Source organism: Xenopus laevis, chromosome 7L, assembly GCF_017654675.1.
Source record: "Xenopus laevis strain J_2021 chromosome 7L, Xenopus_laevis_v10.1, whole genome shotgun sequence".
Classification (NCBI taxonomy): domain Eukaryota; kingdom Metazoa; phylum Chordata; class Amphibia; order Anura; family Pipidae; genus Xenopus; species Xenopus laevis.
Genome location: NC_054383.1, coordinates 27,659,755 through 27,678,269, shown reverse-complemented (window position 1 = coordinate 27,678,269; position 18,515 = coordinate 27,659,755). Strand labels below are relative to the sequence as shown.

At 42.5% G+C, this 18,515-nt stretch overlaps 2 protein-coding genes across 3 annotated transcripts in view; one reads left to right on the top strand and one right to left on the bottom strand.

Moving 5' to 3' along the window:
- Positions 1–599: 599 nt before the first annotated feature.
- Positions 600–4,850, bottom strand: hps6.L (HPS6, biogenesis of lysosomal organelles complex 2 subunit 3 L homeolog). Its single transcript, XM_018225252.2, has one exon. The coding sequence runs from the start codon at positions 4,706–4,708 to the stop codon at positions 2,288–2,290; it is 2,421 nt and encodes an 806-aa protein (XP_018080741.1). The 5' UTR covers positions 4,709–4,850; the 3' UTR covers positions 600–2,287.
- Positions 4,851–5,174: 324 nt separating this feature from the next.
- The window catches only part of armh3.L (armadillo like helical domain containing 3 L homeolog), a 103,157-nt gene continuing 89,816 nt past the window's right edge, over positions 5,175–18,515 (top strand). Inside the window, exons 1-2 of one of the 2 annotated variants that reach the window (XM_041568531.1) lie at positions 5,175–5,367; positions 13,694–13,817. In XM_041568531.1, coding sequence (XP_041424465.1) covers positions 13,716–13,817 — 102 coding nt within the window. In that variant the 5' untranslated portion in view covers positions 5,175–5,367; positions 13,694–13,715. 2 annotated transcript variants of the gene reach the window in all.

Here is an 18,515-nt window from a genome sequence, read left to right as displayed (position 1 = left end):
TTAAATCCTTCGACTTCGATATTCAAAGTATTTCAATTCGGCAGTCGAATATCGAGGGTTAATTAACCCTCGATATTCGACCCTAGGTAAAATGTGCTGCTGCAAATACAGCACTAAGTTGCTAGGCTTCTCTTTCATCCTTTGTGAATAGCTTCTAAAAAGCTGCCCGATAAAAACGAAACTCGCAAGGGATTTTTTTGTTAAAAGCATTTATTTACCCTGCCAACATTCCAAATCTCAACTTTAATTTAAAAACTACATCGCAGAAATGTCTTAAAAGTGCATGAGAACAAAACATTATGTTTCAGGGATCAATGACAGAAGTAAAATCTCAGAAAGGTTAATTTTGTCATTTCCAGACACTGCGTCTCCAAGTTACTGGAACTGCTGAAGGCACATGAGGGGCAGGTTCAGCTTCTCTCAGCCTGTGCCGTTTCCCCCTTCAGCCTGTGCATTTTTGTGCTAAAATCTGCTTATTGTGTTTGTGCACAGGGGAAACTGCAGAAAAAGAAGCCGAGTCTGCACTTTGTGTGCCCTCAGCCTAAAACGGTCATGCATAATGGTTTCTCCAGCAGAGCAAAACCGCCAGGGCCTAATGATTACAACAGAACCCACCTCTGATGAAGCACAGGGGGTGAACTTTATTTTGATAATATGCCGTGCGCGTGTGCACTGACAAGAAGATACATTGTAATCAATAGCAGTGTGTGTTTGCAGTCATAGATAAGGAGTGGCATTTTACGCCATTTAGATTTTTGCACCAGAGAAGAAATCACTTGACATTACTTTAAGACGTTAAGACTTTGCAAGCTTCATCCCTTGATTATATGCAACAATGGGGAAAACAAAATGACAAAACATGCACAATTTTTGCTGGGGTGGGACTTAAAGGAACAGTAACACCAAAAATGAAAGTATTTTAAAGGAATGACAAAATAATTTAGTGTTGCCCTGCACTGGTAAATCTGATGTGTTTGCTTCAGAAACACTAGTATAGTTTATATAAACAAGCTGCTGTGTAGCCATGGGGGCAGCCATTCAAGTACAGGATACACAGTAGATAACAGATACGGTCTGAAGAATCCCATTGTATACTACAGAGCTTATCTATCTGCTGTGTATCCTGTGACATTTCTCCTTTTTCAGCTTTGAATGGCTACATAGCAGCTTGTTTAAACTAATTTAGAGTTTCTGTAGCATCACAACAGTTTTAACAGTGCAGTTCAACAGTACACTATATTTCATTACTTTAGAAGAGTTACATTTTTCCTTTAAGTACTTTGTTCCACTGGGAGCCAGGTCCGGACTGAGAATTAAAATAGGCCCTGGCATTTCAGTTACACAGAGGCCCAAACAGCCCGCTAATTACGGACTTTCTATGGCACCTTATAGCAGCCCCTCTGGCATTTGCCGGAACCCACAGATTGCCAGTCCGGGCCTGCTGGGAGCAGACGGTGACATATTAAGTGACTGGTGGTCTCCCAGTATAGCATTATCCATAAACTAACGACTGCATGCTGCCTTGCTATCTGTGCCAGACAGGCCCGGACTGGCAATCTGTGGGTTCTGGCAAATGCCAGAGGGGCTGCTGTAAGTTGCCATAGACACGCACTATTTAGTGGGCTGGTGACGTGCTGTTTGGGCCTCTGTGTAGCTGAAATGCCAGGGCCTATTTTGAATCTCAGTCCAGACCTGGTGCCAGACATGCTTTAGGGGCAAGGCATGTATATTGTAGAGTTGCCAGCACAAACTTAACATAAGAGGCAAACAATTACCAACCCACCCAGTCCGACATTACAGAACTACAAATGTTAACATCCAATGCTCTTGGGAAGCTGACATTAGCAGTTCAACTGCTCCGGAGACCTGGATTCAAAATCCCCATGATGGGTGCATTGTTTATTTATAAAACACCTACAAGGGCAACACCCAAGCTGAACAAAGCAGAATGGGGATTTCTAAACAATAAATTCATTTAGGTAGAGAGGCCATTTTCACCCAGTGTGTCTAGTACTACATTTACAGGAGGCAGCAAGCTGTGCACTATTTCTCTATTTCTTATCCTCCAATTTTTCAACCAACAAATGTATTTGAATTTCACAAAAGGGACAAACCAACCTGAATTGAAAGAAGTCACAACAGTGTTCCAAAGCGTTGTGATGTGAATTGCTATACTTAAATAAATCAAAATAATACTGACATGTAACAAAAGCAAGGAGGCATAGAAAGTGCTTAGAAAAAAAAAAAAATAGGTACGTGTTCTATGTGCATTCTGTACAAGAGGCATTTAACAAGAATTGGGAGCATATATATCAGGCACGGAGCAGATTTCTGGCGTTAAACCATCGCCATTAACAAAAGAGTGATTTGTCTCTGGTGGGGTAGATGGAGAAAAAGTCATTGCTGCGGACTTCATATGTTGTGCCTTTTGATTCTGGATGACTTTGTTGAACAATGGCTTCAGCAAGCCTACAGTCAATGGAGTCCCACCATTACAGAAGGGCTGGTCCTGCTCCACAGGCATGTTCTGTAGAAGAATGCGCAGTAGGTCAGTAGGGGTCATTTCTTCAGGACAAATGTCACAGAGCTGATTTATATAAGAATCCAAATGTCTGTGCTTGACAAATTCTGCCAGAAGAGTAATAAAAATATCCTTTGTAACAATTGGGCTCAGCCGAGAGAACTTCTTGGTCTCTGCAATGACTCTCTCCCAGCGCTGGAGATTGATCAGCATATGAATAGCTTGAATGATGGCCTGGGGCCGGCCACTGTACAACAAAATATCGATTTCGATATCACAGTCCTGATTCGCTGTAGTGCTTGCCTTGCCCTTGCTTACAACAGCTAGTGCTCTTTTATACAATGGAACACCTTCACAGTTATCTTTGTTACTCATGCTCCAGGGGAGCCCAGAACAATCCTGGGCCTGCTGAACAAAAAGCGGGAGCCACTTGGGCTTGAATCTATATAACGACTCACAGATGACCTCAAACAGTGGGCTGACTCCATTGTGATAACTTTCCCTCGATCCAACAGGAAGTGGCCCCAAAATCCTTTTCCACAAATCCACGGTGGCCCTCACAATAAACCTCCCGTCGCCGTTTTGATGGAACTGAAGATTGCCTTTTACAGACTTCCACGCCGCCTTTGGAAACAGACTGAAAAGGGAATTTATATAAGTCAAGTTCTCTCTGTCTAAATCCGTGTGAATGAGACGGACAATTTCTTGGTCGATCAAATTCTCACAATATTTTTCTGTCAGATTCTTAGGCATGTTTATGATCTTGGCCTTCAGATGCTCCAGACTTAAGCAGCTCTGTAGCTCATTCGTCATAGTGTTTGTGTGGTCTCCGTACATTTTGCTTTTCGCCTTTTCCGCTCTATGGTAGTTGCTGAGAATGGAGGAGAGCATTATGGGTGCTTGAAACATTCCCTCCTTCTTCAGTTCTGACACGGTCAGTTTGGCGCTGCTCAGGCTTCTCCTCTGATAATACTTGCAGGCTTCTTCGTAGACCATTTCCAGCAAGGCCGGCTCCATTTTGCCAGTCTCTAGCGGGCTGCTCACAGGCGAAACTGAATAAATCCCGGCCTTTGTCAGGAGATGAATATCATCTGCTTCCGGGAGGTTCATTAGAAGAACTTCATCGGAGCTTAGTATTTTTTTCTCCAATAGTCTCCCGGTATTTGACTCGATGAGGTACAGCATCGTGTCTACAGCACACACCAGTGTAGCCCCATGTAGCTGAATGCCGACTCTGACTTCTGGAGCAAGTGTTTTGAAATCGAAGGTACAGATGCACCTTATCATCCCGTCTGGATGAAGCAAGTGAACCCCGCCGTGTGCATCCATTAGCAGCAGCTCCCCCGAAACGGTCACGGCAAAGGTGCGGATGCTGACAGTTACCTGACTAGTCATGTAGCCCAGGCATTCATACACCAGTCTCTTAAAGTCGCATTCGCACTCGGATAGACTTTTGCTGTGAACTAGCCCCTTATCAACGGTGGCCATATTGATCCTGTCATCCTGAGGGGAATAAACAAGCAGGAGTTTGGCACCATTAGTCCTGAGGCTGCAGTCAGGGACCATGAATATGTGACTGGGGGATGAGAGCACGTGGTACAAGGGACTGTGGTGCAGGACAATCTTCATGTTTCCCAGGGAGACTTGCAGCTCCCCCTCCCACACTAGTCTCCTCTGACAGATACAGTAGCGGTAAATTTTGGCCCCTGAGGGCCCCTGTAGCTTTGCCTCAGATGGAGGCCTCTCTTCGCACCACACCAGGCTCTCCCCATTGCTGCAGACAGACGCAAGGCGGGCTCGGGGGCTGTTGCACAGATCCAGCGACTGTAGCAGTTCCCAGCCTTTGCTGAGGGCGCTTCTGGGCGGGCTCCATATCTCAGCTCGGCCATTCTGCCAGACCAGGGTAAGCACCCAGCCGTACGGAACACTCTGCGGGAAGAGTAAGGCTGAAAGCGGCGGAGAGTGCGCGGCCCAGGACTTCTCCAAGTAGGCGGAGGGAGAGAGGGGGGCTTGGGAAGGTAAGCGGAGGAACGACAAGACTTTGTGAGGCAGCAGCACGAAAAGGTGTCCCCCGTCTGGGCTGTGGTAGAGCCGTGACTCCGGACTGTGCAAGGCTTCCCGGAGAACATGCTGCCGGCCGAACACTTGGAAATCACACTGTAATTTAGGAGGCCCGAACTTCATCATGTACAGGACAGGGCCGAGCTGCCCAGCCTACGGTGGCCCCACACTACCCGGAGCGCCAGCTTCACCAACTCGCCTTCGACTCCTCTGTCAGCTGCCTACAGACATCACAGGACCCAGCCAACCACCTGACTTCCGGCCTCCACCACTGGGTTCACCTGCGAAGGAAGGGCGGGGAATGACGCACGCCATCGCTTGCCCTCCGTTGATTGGCTTGCTGCAAAAGTTGCCCGCCCATCAGTAGGAGAACGGATAGAAAACTACAACTCCCAGCATTCCACCGCCCTAACCACACCCACTGTGCCAGCCCGACTGTTTGTAGAAATTTTAGGGTGTGTCTAAGAGAAACGTAACGAGGGTAAAGGGTGGGGTTTCTGTGGAATATACCGCCTAAATAATAAATGTAGGTGAAGACGTGTAGTGATTATAAACCATTAGTCTGCACATTCCTTAGCCGCGACTTCACTGCTAGTGTATTTCCGCGTCTTTCGAACTCTGCTTTTACTTCCGCCAGGGTGTGGGCGGGGATGGCGGATACTCCGCCTGGGGACCCGGATGTTGGCTGCTCTCTGGTTGTTTTGGGCCTCAGCGTGGATGGTAGATCTGTGGCTGGTGCTGGAGAGGAGCGCTGACAGTTTTGCCCGAATTTCCCAGCTGGCAATGTAGGTATTATTATATACAATGAAGGTGCTCAATCTCCAATTCCACATTAACACGTCAAAGCACCTTGCCTCATACGTGTGTGCTGCTGCTGCTGCTGCTGTACTTTGCCTCCTCTATGAGCTTCTTCCTGTACTGCCAGTTACTCAGATTCATCCATATTGGGGAATTTTCATTATATGTGTCAGTATGTATTATAGACTATATTCATTACCAAGATTTATGTTCTCATTGACGCATATTTCTACACCATAAGGTTATATACATCTAACATACAAATGCATATGGGAAGTGAGGAGGGCTTGTCCGCAGAGCTTGCACTCTAAACTCCATTCTGTTAAATTCTTGTATATCTCACTTACCAACGACTTTGAATAGCGAGAGACTCAAAAGTGATGGGATACAGCGGAAAGCACCATTTATGAAACCCTAATTCTAAACCGTATCTATTGCAAATCCTTACGGGCAATACCCTCGTTACCTACTGTGTCGTCTTGTTTATATGCCAGTTATAAATATGTCGCCGCTTTGCAAGTGTATACGATAATAATCTTTAGTTTTTTTGTGGTCCTGCAATCTTCTAAAATCATGAAGGAAGATGAGAGTCTTAAGAGAAGGATACAGGGTGATTTGTTGCCCATGGAAATTTTGTGCTACCGATCGAGGAGAAATTGGCTTAAAGTACAATAAAATGATAAAATCACTGGGGGTGCCACTAGTGAATATAATAACATATCTGTTTACCAGGGCCACGGCTTCTGTTAATAGAAAACTGCACCAGCGGTACTCCGTGGCGTGCACCACTGAGTGATCTTCTTTCTCCTTTAAAGGAGAATTCAACCCTAAAGTTAAAAAAACCCCTACCCTACATAGACCCCCCCTCCCTCCTCCCCCCAGCCTAAGTGTTACCCCGTGGCAAATGCCCCTAACGTTTTACTTACCCCTCGGCGCAGATTCAGACATCAGTGGTCAGGGGCACCTTTTGAACCCGTGAGCAACATTCAGAAGTAAAAGGAGTTGGGGAGCAACACAAGCATGAAAAATGTTCTTGGGGTGTCAAATAAGTGCTGTGATTGGCCATTTGGTAGCCCCTATGTGGATTGTGAACCTACATTGAGGCTCTGTTTGGCAGTAAGTCTGGTTTTTATGAAACCAAATATAGCCTCCAAGGTTGGAATTCAAAAATAATCATCTGCTATGAGGCCACTGAGAGCAACATCCAAGGGGTTGGAGAGCAACATGTTGCTCACGAGCTACTGGTTGGGGATCACTGCAGCTTCGGTAATCTTCGGAATGAGAACGGCATGTCGGTTCATACACAGTTGGAGCAATTTTCTGTTCCGCGACAACTGTGCATGCGCCAAAATTCACGAAAAAGAGCCGGTCTCATTCTGAAGATTACCGAAGCGGCTAAAGATGACGCCCGCGAACTCCGATGCTGAATCTGGGTAAGATAAAATGTTAGGGGCATTTGCCCGGGTTAACACTAAAGGCCCCCATACACAGGCCGATAAAAGCTGCCGACAGACCGAGTCGACAGCTTATTGGCCCTTGTTTGGGGCCATCCGACGAGCTTCCCCGATCGATATCTGGCCGAAAGTCGGCCAGATCTCGATCGGGCAGGTTAAGAAATCCCGTCAGATCGTGGGCGCATCTATGCATGTATGCAGTTCCACGATCTGACCGCTCATATCGGATCCATTATGTTGGGTCCACGATCGAACCAGCCCGATATCTATCACCCACTTCAATGTACCAAACGAGCGGATCTCTACATCTATGGCCACCTTTAGGCTGGAGGGAGGGAGTCCATGTAGGGTAGGGGGTAGGGGTTTTTTACGTTTAGTGTTGAATTCTCCTTTAATGGCCCTAGACTAATGCTTTTCATATTACTACACATGACTCGCTTTGCCCAAAATGAAGATTGCTCCATGGTGCTTGCTCAAAAGTATCCTGGGCTGGTACAGTTTTCTGCTAACATGAGCTCCAGTCTGGAAGAGATTATAATTACCACCATTAGGCACATCCCCCCCCCCCAGCCATTTAAGCTTTTATTTGCTGTTAAATACCTTCTCTCCTTAACAATAGAAATCACATTCTGTAAAACGCATCAAAAAGTGGTGACTACAGTTTGTCTTTTTTTTTTTTTTGGTTATTAGAACAGGTGCAATGATTCTGTTTTCCCCCGTGATTCTTGCATGTTCATGGCCTTTGTACATGTTGCTAGAATCAGAAGTACTGAATATCCCTTCTGTTCCCATAGTTAAATAGTCATCAAATGAAAGCCAGTCAACTGAAAATGTTCTACTTATTATTAAGAATATGGTATGATTTTGCTCCCCTTGCTCCCCCCTTTTAGTTTGCCTTTCTCGTGTTTGGAATGGCTCAGGGGTGGGCACATAACTAAAGAGCCCAATTTCTAGGTTGAAAAACAAAAAAATGTGGAACTTAAATTTTTCTGCTCCTAGTAAAGTGCAGCCTAGGGCAAGGTTGTAAATCTCTAAGCAACGTTTCATCTTTGACGTTGCAATTATTATTATTATACAAAGAGTTTCTAATTTTTGTGCTTTCAACTTTTATAACTGTAAACACACAGCAGCTAGTGTTATGACTGCTAAACCGAGTTGACAACCTTTTGCATTGTGTACAAATGAAATTCATAGTAAAAAAAGTTACAAGTCCGTTACCCGTGAGCAAGTCCAGGGGATACTTTTCTGAGCCATTCTATTCCCTTTCCCGCTTTCTGTTTATACTTTTCCTCCCTCCCTGTTGTGTTTATATTGCAAATATTACTGAAGTCTTTGCTATTGTAATATCACTCTGCTGTCCCAGCGCACATATTAAAGTCTAGTTGTTTCACAGATGTAGTTACCGCTAGTCGCTATATAGTCTTCATGGTTGCTCAGTCCAAAAATATAATCTTCCAACATTATTTGGTGTAGTATATTTAATTTCAGTGTCTTCAGCATTTGAATCATCCCACTCTGTTTATGCAGCATTTGTTTTTAAGACAACTGTAAACTTACGGTATCTATTAACATTGGAGACAAACATCAACGGTGATGTTGCACATACCAACCAATCTGCAATTAGATTTAAACAGTCACCTACAACCAAAAAGCAAAGATCTGATTGGTTGCTATGGGCAACATTACCAGTGATGCTTGCCTCCAGTGTTAATAAATACGTGTCCGATTTGGCCGTGCATGTTCTGCATCATTAAGCCTTTTTTGCTTAAACACCAATAGAGGTTGTTCACCTTTAAGTTAATTTTTTTGTATGTTATAGAATGGCTAGTGTTAAGCAACTTTTCAGTTGGCCTTCATTTTTTCTTTTTTATAATTTTTAATTATTTGCCTTCTTCTGACTTCTTTCCAGCTTTCAAATGGGGGTCACCGACCCCATCTAAAAATCAAATTCTGTGTAAGGCTACACATGTATTGTTATTGCTACTTTTTATTACTCCTCTTTCTATTCAATCCCTCTCTTATTCATATTCCAGTCTCTTATTCAAATCAGTGCATAGTTGCTTGGGTCATTTGAACCCTAGCAATCAGATTACTGAAACTGCAAACTGGAGAACTGCTGAACGAAATGCTAAATATACAAAAAACAACAAATAATAAAGGTGTATAGGGTATATGGATATTTAAAAACATGGTTTTTAAATATCCATATACTCTAGTAGGTTTTTATTTATTTGTGCATGTATGCTTTCTTTGCCAACACTTTTTTTCCCCATGATCGCAATTTTTTTTAAATTAGAAAGCTTGCCAACTAAAATCTAGCAAGCTTTTTTCCCCTTTTTTAATTAAATTTTTAATTATTGTGAAAAAATCAAGCATGGAAAAATCAAATTGAAGCAAAACATAAGTGTTGTGAAGAACCCAATAGCATTTTTTTAACATTGATATACCTGTTTCCCTTCTGTATATGAATCCTCTGAGATAATTTGGCCTGAGTTGAGGTGTGTATGATTGTTTGCTGATGACGTTCTGTTCTGCTTGCCAGACCCCGCACCATGCCTTCAAGTCCCAACTCGATAACTTAATTTAAATAGTTTGGTACTGTAAACAAGCCAAAATACCTGACATTCAACTTTATTCTCATGCTCATAGAGCCATTTAAAGATTAGGTGCCAGTGAAACAAACACTATTCTTGTACCTATGTGCAGGTTCAGGAGTGGCCCCTTAAACATCAACTATCCTATCATCTATAGTGTATGGCGAGGTCGTTGTGTGTATGTATTAGTTAAGGTGGCCATAGACACACAGATCCGATTGTACGAATCGAGGATTCGTAGAATTTTCGGATCGTGTGTGGCATGTGCCGACATCTTTCGCCCGGCGGAGATCGGTCGTTTGGTCGATCGGTCAGGTTTGATTTTGACCCGACCGATCCCACCGGAGCTCATGGCACATCGTAATTTGAACGTTCGGCCATACAGCCGAACAATCACATTACCCCCGATATAGCCATGCCTGTTAATGGCATATCGGGGAAAGATCCGCTCGTTTAGTAACATCGCCAAAAGAGCGGATCTTTGCATCTATGGCCACCTTAAGGCAATGCTATTAGAATTGTGGGCTCACAACGCTCCTGTCTGGATAGCTTTAGAATATAAAATATGCCACCAGCCCTACTGTGCCGTAGACTTCTACCATAGAAGATCATGTAACTGCCCATTTTTCTGCACATTGTAGATTTCTATATATGACCCCAGCAGGCTAGTATGTGGTTGGAAAATGTACTTCTCAGTAATGGCTTCACCTTGCTTATGTAACACCAGAAAGATATTCAGTTCTTTACAATACATACAAAACAAATATGGTTCTATAGATAGATTTAAAAACAAGTGTTAAAAAAACAATGAAACAGAAGGAATAGAGATTACAATATGTCCAGGTTTAGCCACATATTCCAAAGCCTACTTATCTTGCTTGAGTTTAACTCACTCTCTACTAGGGATGCACCGAATCCGCTTTTTTGGATTCGGCCGAACCCCCGAATCCTTCACAAAGGATTCGGCCGAATACCGAACCGAATCCGAACCCTAATTTGCATATGCAAATTAGGGGTGGGAAGGGGAAAACATTATTTACTTCCTTGTTTTCTGACAAAAAGTCACGCAATTTCCCTCCCTGCCCCTAATTTGCATATGCAAATTAGGATTCGGTTCGGCTGGGCAGAAGGATTCGGCCGAATCCGAATCCTGCTGAAAAAGGCCGAATCCCGAACCGAATCCTGGATTCGGTGCATCCCTACTCTCTACAGCCATTAAGGAGCTACTATATTGGTATTCAGTATCATCATATGAGGTCTTAATGAAGACAACCCCCACAATCTATTTTTATGTTGGGTTAATTTTATATTTAATGTAAACTCAGAGGAACAGAAGAACCACACACATGCCTAGTTGCCACCATTTCTATTATCCAAATGACTCCTCAACTAATTGGGAATGTCCCCAAACAACATCTAATGAAAGAGATGGTCGATTTGCTTTGTGTTTCCCAGAGTTGTATCTGCTGGTTATAATGGTTGGCCTGTTTTCCAGAAAGATGCATTATTTAAAATTTATTTTTTCTTTTTTAATGGCAAAATTTGCCATTTGCATTTGGATACGCCATGGGTCCCCACAATTTTAGGGTTCATTAAAACATAGGAGTACCAGATTTCCTTAAGTCAAGCTTGCCTACATAGAAAGAGGTGCCCAGAAAAGGTTTGACAGAATGATAGATGTTTGCCTGCCCCCAGCCTGGCATCCTACCAGACCTGACTTGGATCCTGGTTTAGTACGTGGAAGGAGTTGGCCTACTTTTTGTATATTTGGAGTAGGGATGCACCGAATCCAGGATTCGATTTGTATTTCAGCCAGGATTCGGTCTTTTTTAGCAGGATTCAGATTCGGCCAAATCCTTGTTCCTACACCGAATCTGAATCCTTAAAGGAGAAGGAAACCCTGTAGAAAAAAAACGCGTACCCCCCATGCCGCGTACCCCCCATGCCCCCTGGGGAAATGCCTCATACTTTATACTTACCCCTCGTCGCAGATTCTGGCAGCGGACTTCACGGCATCCATCTTCCGGGTCCTCGGTAACCTGACTGGGAGATCCAGCAAATTGCTCCAACTGCACATGCGCGGACATACCGATCTCCCAGTCAGCTTGCCCAGGACCCGGAAGATGGATGCCGTGAAGTCTGCTGCGAGAATCTGCAACGAGGGGTAAGTATAAAGTATGGGGCATTTCTCTGGGGGGAGGAGGGAGGGGGGGTCTACCTTGGGTGGGGGGGGTATGGGGTTTTTTTTCTACAGGGTTTCCTTCTCCTTTAAAATCATGTTTTCCTCACAAAACAAGCAAGCAAAAAAAAAAGTTCAACTGTGTGTGCAGCACATGGTTCTCTTTTCTCCTTCCCGTCCCTGATTTGCTCTTGCAAAATAGGATTCGGTATTCAGCCAGGGGGTTCGGCCGAATCCAAAATAGCCGATTTGGTGCAGCTTGGAGCACGCGTGCCCTAATGATTATCCTGCAGGAAATAATTTTACACTTTTTCTTACGTGTATTCCCCTTTGTCTAATCCTCTTGCTTTACCTACCATCTAAGACTTTCTGTCTGACCCATTTTTTAGTAGTATACAGTTTGTTTTGCTTTAACTGCTGGAAGATTGGACGGCTGTACCACAAAAGCCAAATAAAAATTATCAGTATTCATTTTGAATGCAAAGTTTTGCAACATCAGCAGCATCTGTGAAGAAGTAGCAGCAGCTGGCATCATGTATGAGGAGAAATGAGCCCATCACGCCTCATCAGGTTGGTAAATGAGCCTGGCCGCACAGCTGGAGGAACACTTGACTAGGACACTGATCTCAAATAATATGAGTTTCGTGCTCTTAACTGTTCACCGAAAGTTAAAATTCTATCATGTGAATGTCAGAACTTGAGACACATGCTTGGTCATGGTTGAAGGCTCCAGGAATTCCCCCAACATGAAAACAATCCATGCACCACAATAAGCTTTTTTGTATCGCAGATTTAAATTGGCTTCTACCACATTAATTAGATGAAAACGGGTGTGTTTGAATACCGTGCAGATGTAATTACAAGTTGTACTGTTTCTAATGAAGGTAATTCAATATAAGCCTTTATTTGAGCTCATGGGGAGTCAGGCTTGCGAACAGCAAAGCCACAAATCTGCTTTTCTTCTCTGTATTGAATTTGTGCTTAGTGTAATTTACTTTGCATGTTTATTCGTGGAACTCACTGCCTGCATAGAGGCAAAGCTCATCCACTTGGGCCAAGTGCCAGTTAAGGTTCCCTGCAATCATTTTTTTTTTGTATATTTCTGTTTGACAGTCAGTATTATGCCCACCCCATGCCTTGTTTTGCCTTCATTGTCTGCATATTTTTCTGCTTTTGAGCCATGCAATTTCCTTCCATGTGCTTCCAACCTATGGTGCCCTTCCATCTTATTTATCCTTCTACATCCATCAACAATTTGAAAAATGATTGACACTTAACACTGGAATCATATTGGACCATTCCTATAGTGCTTAGTTTGATTGTAGTAGCAACGACAGCATTGGCTGTTTCTTTTAATAGAAATATCAGTTTTTATAGCGTGAACATACTCTGCAGCATGTTACAGAGATTGTACATTGATTCCTGCCCCAGTGGAGCTTACAATCTAAGGTCCCTATCACACACAGTATTGCCACTATGCGTTTTGAAGAGTGGGAGGGAACTGGAGTACACTACTCCTTTTCGTCTGTTCCCCCAAAAGGCCTGAATTCAATGACTTTATACTTCATTTTACTATAAGAGATGCAGTATGCTATCATGTGGTGCTTTCTAATCAACACATAAGAGGTTTCCCTCACCGATTTATTTGAATCATCCCAAATCCGCATCAAGGGGCAGATTTATTAAGGTTTGAGTTTTCCATGAAAAATGTGAGTTTTCGTGTTGACTTTTTATATTCAAGACTCACGTTTTTGGTTAAAAAAGAAAAAATATATAATTTTTCCGAGATTTATTATACCCCGACCATGGAAATAGCTTGAGTCTAAAAATACACCATCTAAAACCTGTCAAGGTCATGTAGGAGTCAATGGCAGAGGTCCCATCTGAAGCTGTTAATAGCCTGCATGATTTTTGAGGGTTTTTCAAGTTTTTCCCACCTAAACCTCGATCAATTCGAATTTTTTCTTAAATAAGATACCATTCTAGTTGTAAGTTCATACGAGGTCACTTTTCTTTCATTTTTATCATGCTGTATTCAACTCATTTGTGCTACCTCGATTTAATCCAATTCTAATCTTTCTTTCAGATCCGCAGAGTATGCGTAAGCCATGGCACAGATAGAGAAGAAAGTTGGATTGCTTCGTAAGTCCTCCGCCTCCAAGAAGCCCTTAAAAGAGAAAGTAGTACTGATGTACGATGAGATCTTCACGGTAAGATCTGGTTTTCTAGCACCAAAATATCCTTTTTGGTTACCCACCTGTTGAAAAAAGTATTATGAATTGGATACGTGACGTACAGAGAAGGTCACAGCAACCAGTCAGAAAAGTGCTGTATTGATTTAATTCCCTTCTAATTGCTGTGTGGGTCGAGTTATCCTTGACCCACATCATCCCTGCACACGCCCAACCCAAACCCCGGCCTGCTCAGTCCCCCAACCGTAACCCGAAGATTTTTTGCGGTAGCTAGCCTGAACCTGACCAACCCGCGAGTCCTTTGGGTTTTGGGCAGGCCAGCATATCGCTCATTTGCATCCGTGTTATTAAATGAGGAACACAATGAATTGGCTAATTGATATACAGTAAAAAATTTCAGACTGAACTAAATAAACACACCAACAATTGAATTTGGTGAGATATTGTGCTTTTAATCTACACACTAAAAAAAAGTGCGTTGGCATATTTCATATTCACCATTTCCTTCCTACAACAATCCCCAGCAGCAGATGTTTCTCAACTGGTTTCCCTATGTGACCTGCGACTGCAGTGCCAGACTTTGGTAGTTTCCATTGCGAGTTTTCAGCAATTTCTACAATGTTCAGGGGCTGAGTTGCTTCACAGTGAAACAGCCAATTAGATATCTTTATTTTTTTAAAATCCTGTTCATATAGGTTTTTGTATATGTGTGCATTTTCGAGGCCAATTGAGCTACTTGTGGTGATTTCTTCAGTGCCTGTCAAAGATTGCCTGGATCATTACTACTATAGAGTTGCTGAACCTTTAAGCTGGCTCAGTAAGTTCAATATATAGAACATGGCATTTTTTATCAATATTAATTTTTAGGGTTTAATTCTTGTTTGAAGGAATTCTGTTATGATTGTGTAGGTTTTATTCCTAAATTACACTTTTTACACTGTAAATATTTCACTCTACCATATAAAATTTCATTCCTAACCCAACAAGTGTGTTTTTTTTTTTTTTTTGTTTTTTTTTTAGTTGTAATATTGGTGTGTAAGTAACCATCTCAGATCATTTTGCCTGGTCATGTTCTTTCAGAAAGAGCCAGTGCTGCACCATGGAACTGCTTTCTGACAGGCTATTGTTTCTCCTACTCAATGTAACGAAAGGAGTCGCAGTGGGACATGTATTTTTTTACTATTGAGTGCTGTTCTTATATACCAGGGAGGTGTTATCTGTTTACCTTTCCAATGTTCTGCTGATGGACTGCTGGCGGTGGGCAGGGTGCTATTACTCCAACTTACAGCGTAGCAGTAAAGAGTGACTGAAGTTTATAAGAGCACAAGTCACGTGACTGGGGCAGCTGTGAAACTGACAATATGACTAGCCCCATGCCAGATTCCAAAATTAAATATAAAAAAAATCAGTTTGTTCTTTTGAAAGAGGGATTTCAGCACTATTAACATTAGCATTTAAGGTTTTTTTGTTTAGCCTGTCTGGATTAAGCTTGTTAGTATAGAACCATGTTATTAAGGGGATGCGTGCTGATTTTGACATTTGAGACGTGTCCATGGCACCCGGACCTTTCAACTTCTTAATGGGGGGCATATATAGAGTGGTATGCTTCTCTTTCTTTAGTGACCCTGAAATAAGATCTGACAGAAATATGCATGTTAGCTTATTAAGCATACATACATGCACAGATTTCTTTATCTTGGTTTTGCAATGTACTCATTCAGTAACACTATGAAAGCAATGTTTCTGTTCTTCAGCTTCTGTTTAGGATATAAACTGCCATGACCAGATTTCATTAGAATCAGCAGTTCAGAGCCAGCTGTTCTTAAACGTGGAGCTACTCTCAGTGATGAGTATACAAAGTACTCTCTGTTACCTTGTGCACGCATTTTTCGGCACACATTTTTCTTACCTTGAATTGTTTCCTTTGTTGTACAGGCTCATACGCACAATCATTTACAGCCTGAGACACTATGTAACTTTTTAAAAATCCTATATTTATACATTTTTACCATATTTTAAACAAAAGGGGACAAAGAAAAATAAAAGTATATAAATAAGTGTGTATATATGACTATAACAAGTAGGGATGCACCGAATCCAGGATTCGGATTTGGCACACACAGTAGCACAAATTTATCGCATGTGGCAAATCTCTCCATCTGCAATTACCCTAAGGGTAGGACTACACTGATGTTTTCAGCGCAATCCAATGCGCTGCGACAAAACGCCAGCGTTAAATCGCATGCGACAGAAATAAGGTAAGAAATAGAAATGTCGGATAAAGTTGCATCTTTGATCCGACTCAACACGTCTGTCTGATGCAGACGCAGCGTCTGCATCCGACAGTCGTGTTGCGTTGGATCATCGATGCGACTTCATCCGACAATGCATTCATTTACCTTATTTCCGTTGCATGAGATTTGACGCCGGCGTTTTGTCACAACGCGTCGAATCACACCAAAAACGTCTGTATAGTCCTACCCTAAAGATTAAAATGTAGTGTTGAGCACAGAACCCTGTCCATTACACTTAGGTGGGGGAGCACTGAGGCTGTAACAACACATTTTGTACGGATAAAGGTCCTCTAAACTCACCCATTATCAAAATACAGAGGACATTTAGACATTTTGTTAAATAAGCTAACAAAAATGCCCTCCCCTTAAACAAATCTTGGGATTGTTCGTCCATAAATTGCAGCATAATCAAACTGGCTACATCGGTCATTACTGATCTGGCCAGTCCTACATTCAACTTTCATCTGATCCCTTAAGAATTCAACTGCTTCATTATACATTTTACACAGGGAGTGGGATTAAATATGTGAACCAACAATCCTGGTTTTGTTGGGCACTTTTTGGTAGCTTAATGCACAAAACGCTATATTGATAATGAGTAAGTGCAGAGTACATCTTGTCTTTATCTATAAATACTAATACATAGATACTCGTATATACTTGTCTTTATCTATAAATACTAATACATAAATACTCGTATATACTCAAACTCTTCCATCTGTACATACACACAAACACAAATTCAAATACATGCAGAATAAACAAATATATAATTCCCTTATTGATATAAGAGCAAACATTCCGATGTTTCTTCTTGCTAAATGACACATACCTTCATTAAATATTCATTAGCCATTGATCTTCACAAATGGGGATCAATTGATATTCATTTCCCAGCCATGGTTCACAACCATAAAACAGTGATTCCATATCTCAGGCATGTTTTTAAGAGAAGGCTCTGTCTGTAAATAGTTGCGAGCAGTCTCACTGTTTCTACGCCCCATGGGTCATCCGATGAATACAGAGGGAACATTAACATCACGTAAATGTGTGCAGCTTCTGGGGTGAGGCATTTGGTATGAGATAATGTAAGCCAAAACACTTCATATCGTAGCGCTCTCCATGTCAATACAAGTTGGAGCTGAACCCTGTTAAAATTTAATTCAATACGCCTGCTGATTGGATAGCACCAAGTTCAGTTGCTCAATGCACTGGGTATTTACAGTTTCCTTCCAACTTGTAAAGGCAACAGGATAAAGTATTTCCAGAGGTTAGATTGCAAAGGTAGAGTCCTGCACAGGTCCAATCGGACAGACCCGAGTCCGACCCAGACCTGCTGAACTGTAAGCCGACCCGTGCCTCCAACCCACTATACTCAGCTACCCAGACTTGCTACCCAACCGGACCTGCAAATAGCTTACTTACATATGCCACCCCCCCGACCTGGCGCCAGCAAAACTGGAAGTGATGTCTCCAGTAACCGGAAGTGACATCACGTCATGTCTAAATCTACAATTCAATCTACAATATAACATTTTATTCCCAAACCAGCAAGTGCATTTTTCTGTTGTAATATTGGTGTGTAGGCGGCCATCTCGGGTAATTTTGTCTGGTCATGTGCTTTCAGCAAGAGCCAGCACTTTAGGATGGAACTGCTTTCTGGCAGGCTGTGGTTTCTCCTACTCAATTTGACACAGTGGGACCTGGTTTTTACTATTGAGTGCTGTTCTTGTATCTACCAGGCAGCTGTTATCTGGTTACCTTCCCATTGTTCTGTTGTTAAGGTTCCTATAGACGCAAAGATTTCTCTTGCCGAACGACCGATTTTAGCGAAGTCCGACCAATCCTTCGAAATTATTGTGCGGTTAGTGGGATTTGTACAATTGAACATCTTACGATTTTCTGTCAGGAAATTGATCAGCCAGGTTAAAAAATCTTTGTCAGTCCCAGTGCAATCTATCTATGTTTGCAGGGCCAAGCAGGCAGCTACCCTTTGTTTTCCTGGCAAATTGGTCCTTTTAGATGATGGACAATTCATACGATCGTTCCGAGATAATTGTGGTCTCATGATGACAATCAGATCTTTTAAAAATCTCAACATCTATAGCCAGCTTAAGGCTGCGGGGGAAAGGGAGGGGGATGATACCGCTCCAACTTATAAAAGAGTGACTGAAGTTTTTCAGAGCACAAGTCACATGACTTGGGGCAGCTGGGAAACTGACAATATATCTAGCCCCATCTCAGATTTCATAATTTTGATAAACGAATTTCAGTACAGAATTCTGCTGGAGCAGGACTATGCTTTTTGGAAGAAAAAAAAAAAACCCAAAAAAAACATTGTGTGAAAGTACTCAGGCATATTACACATAGGTCAGTCCTGAATTCAGCTGCAGGAATGATTCAAGGGAGTCCTCATTAGATG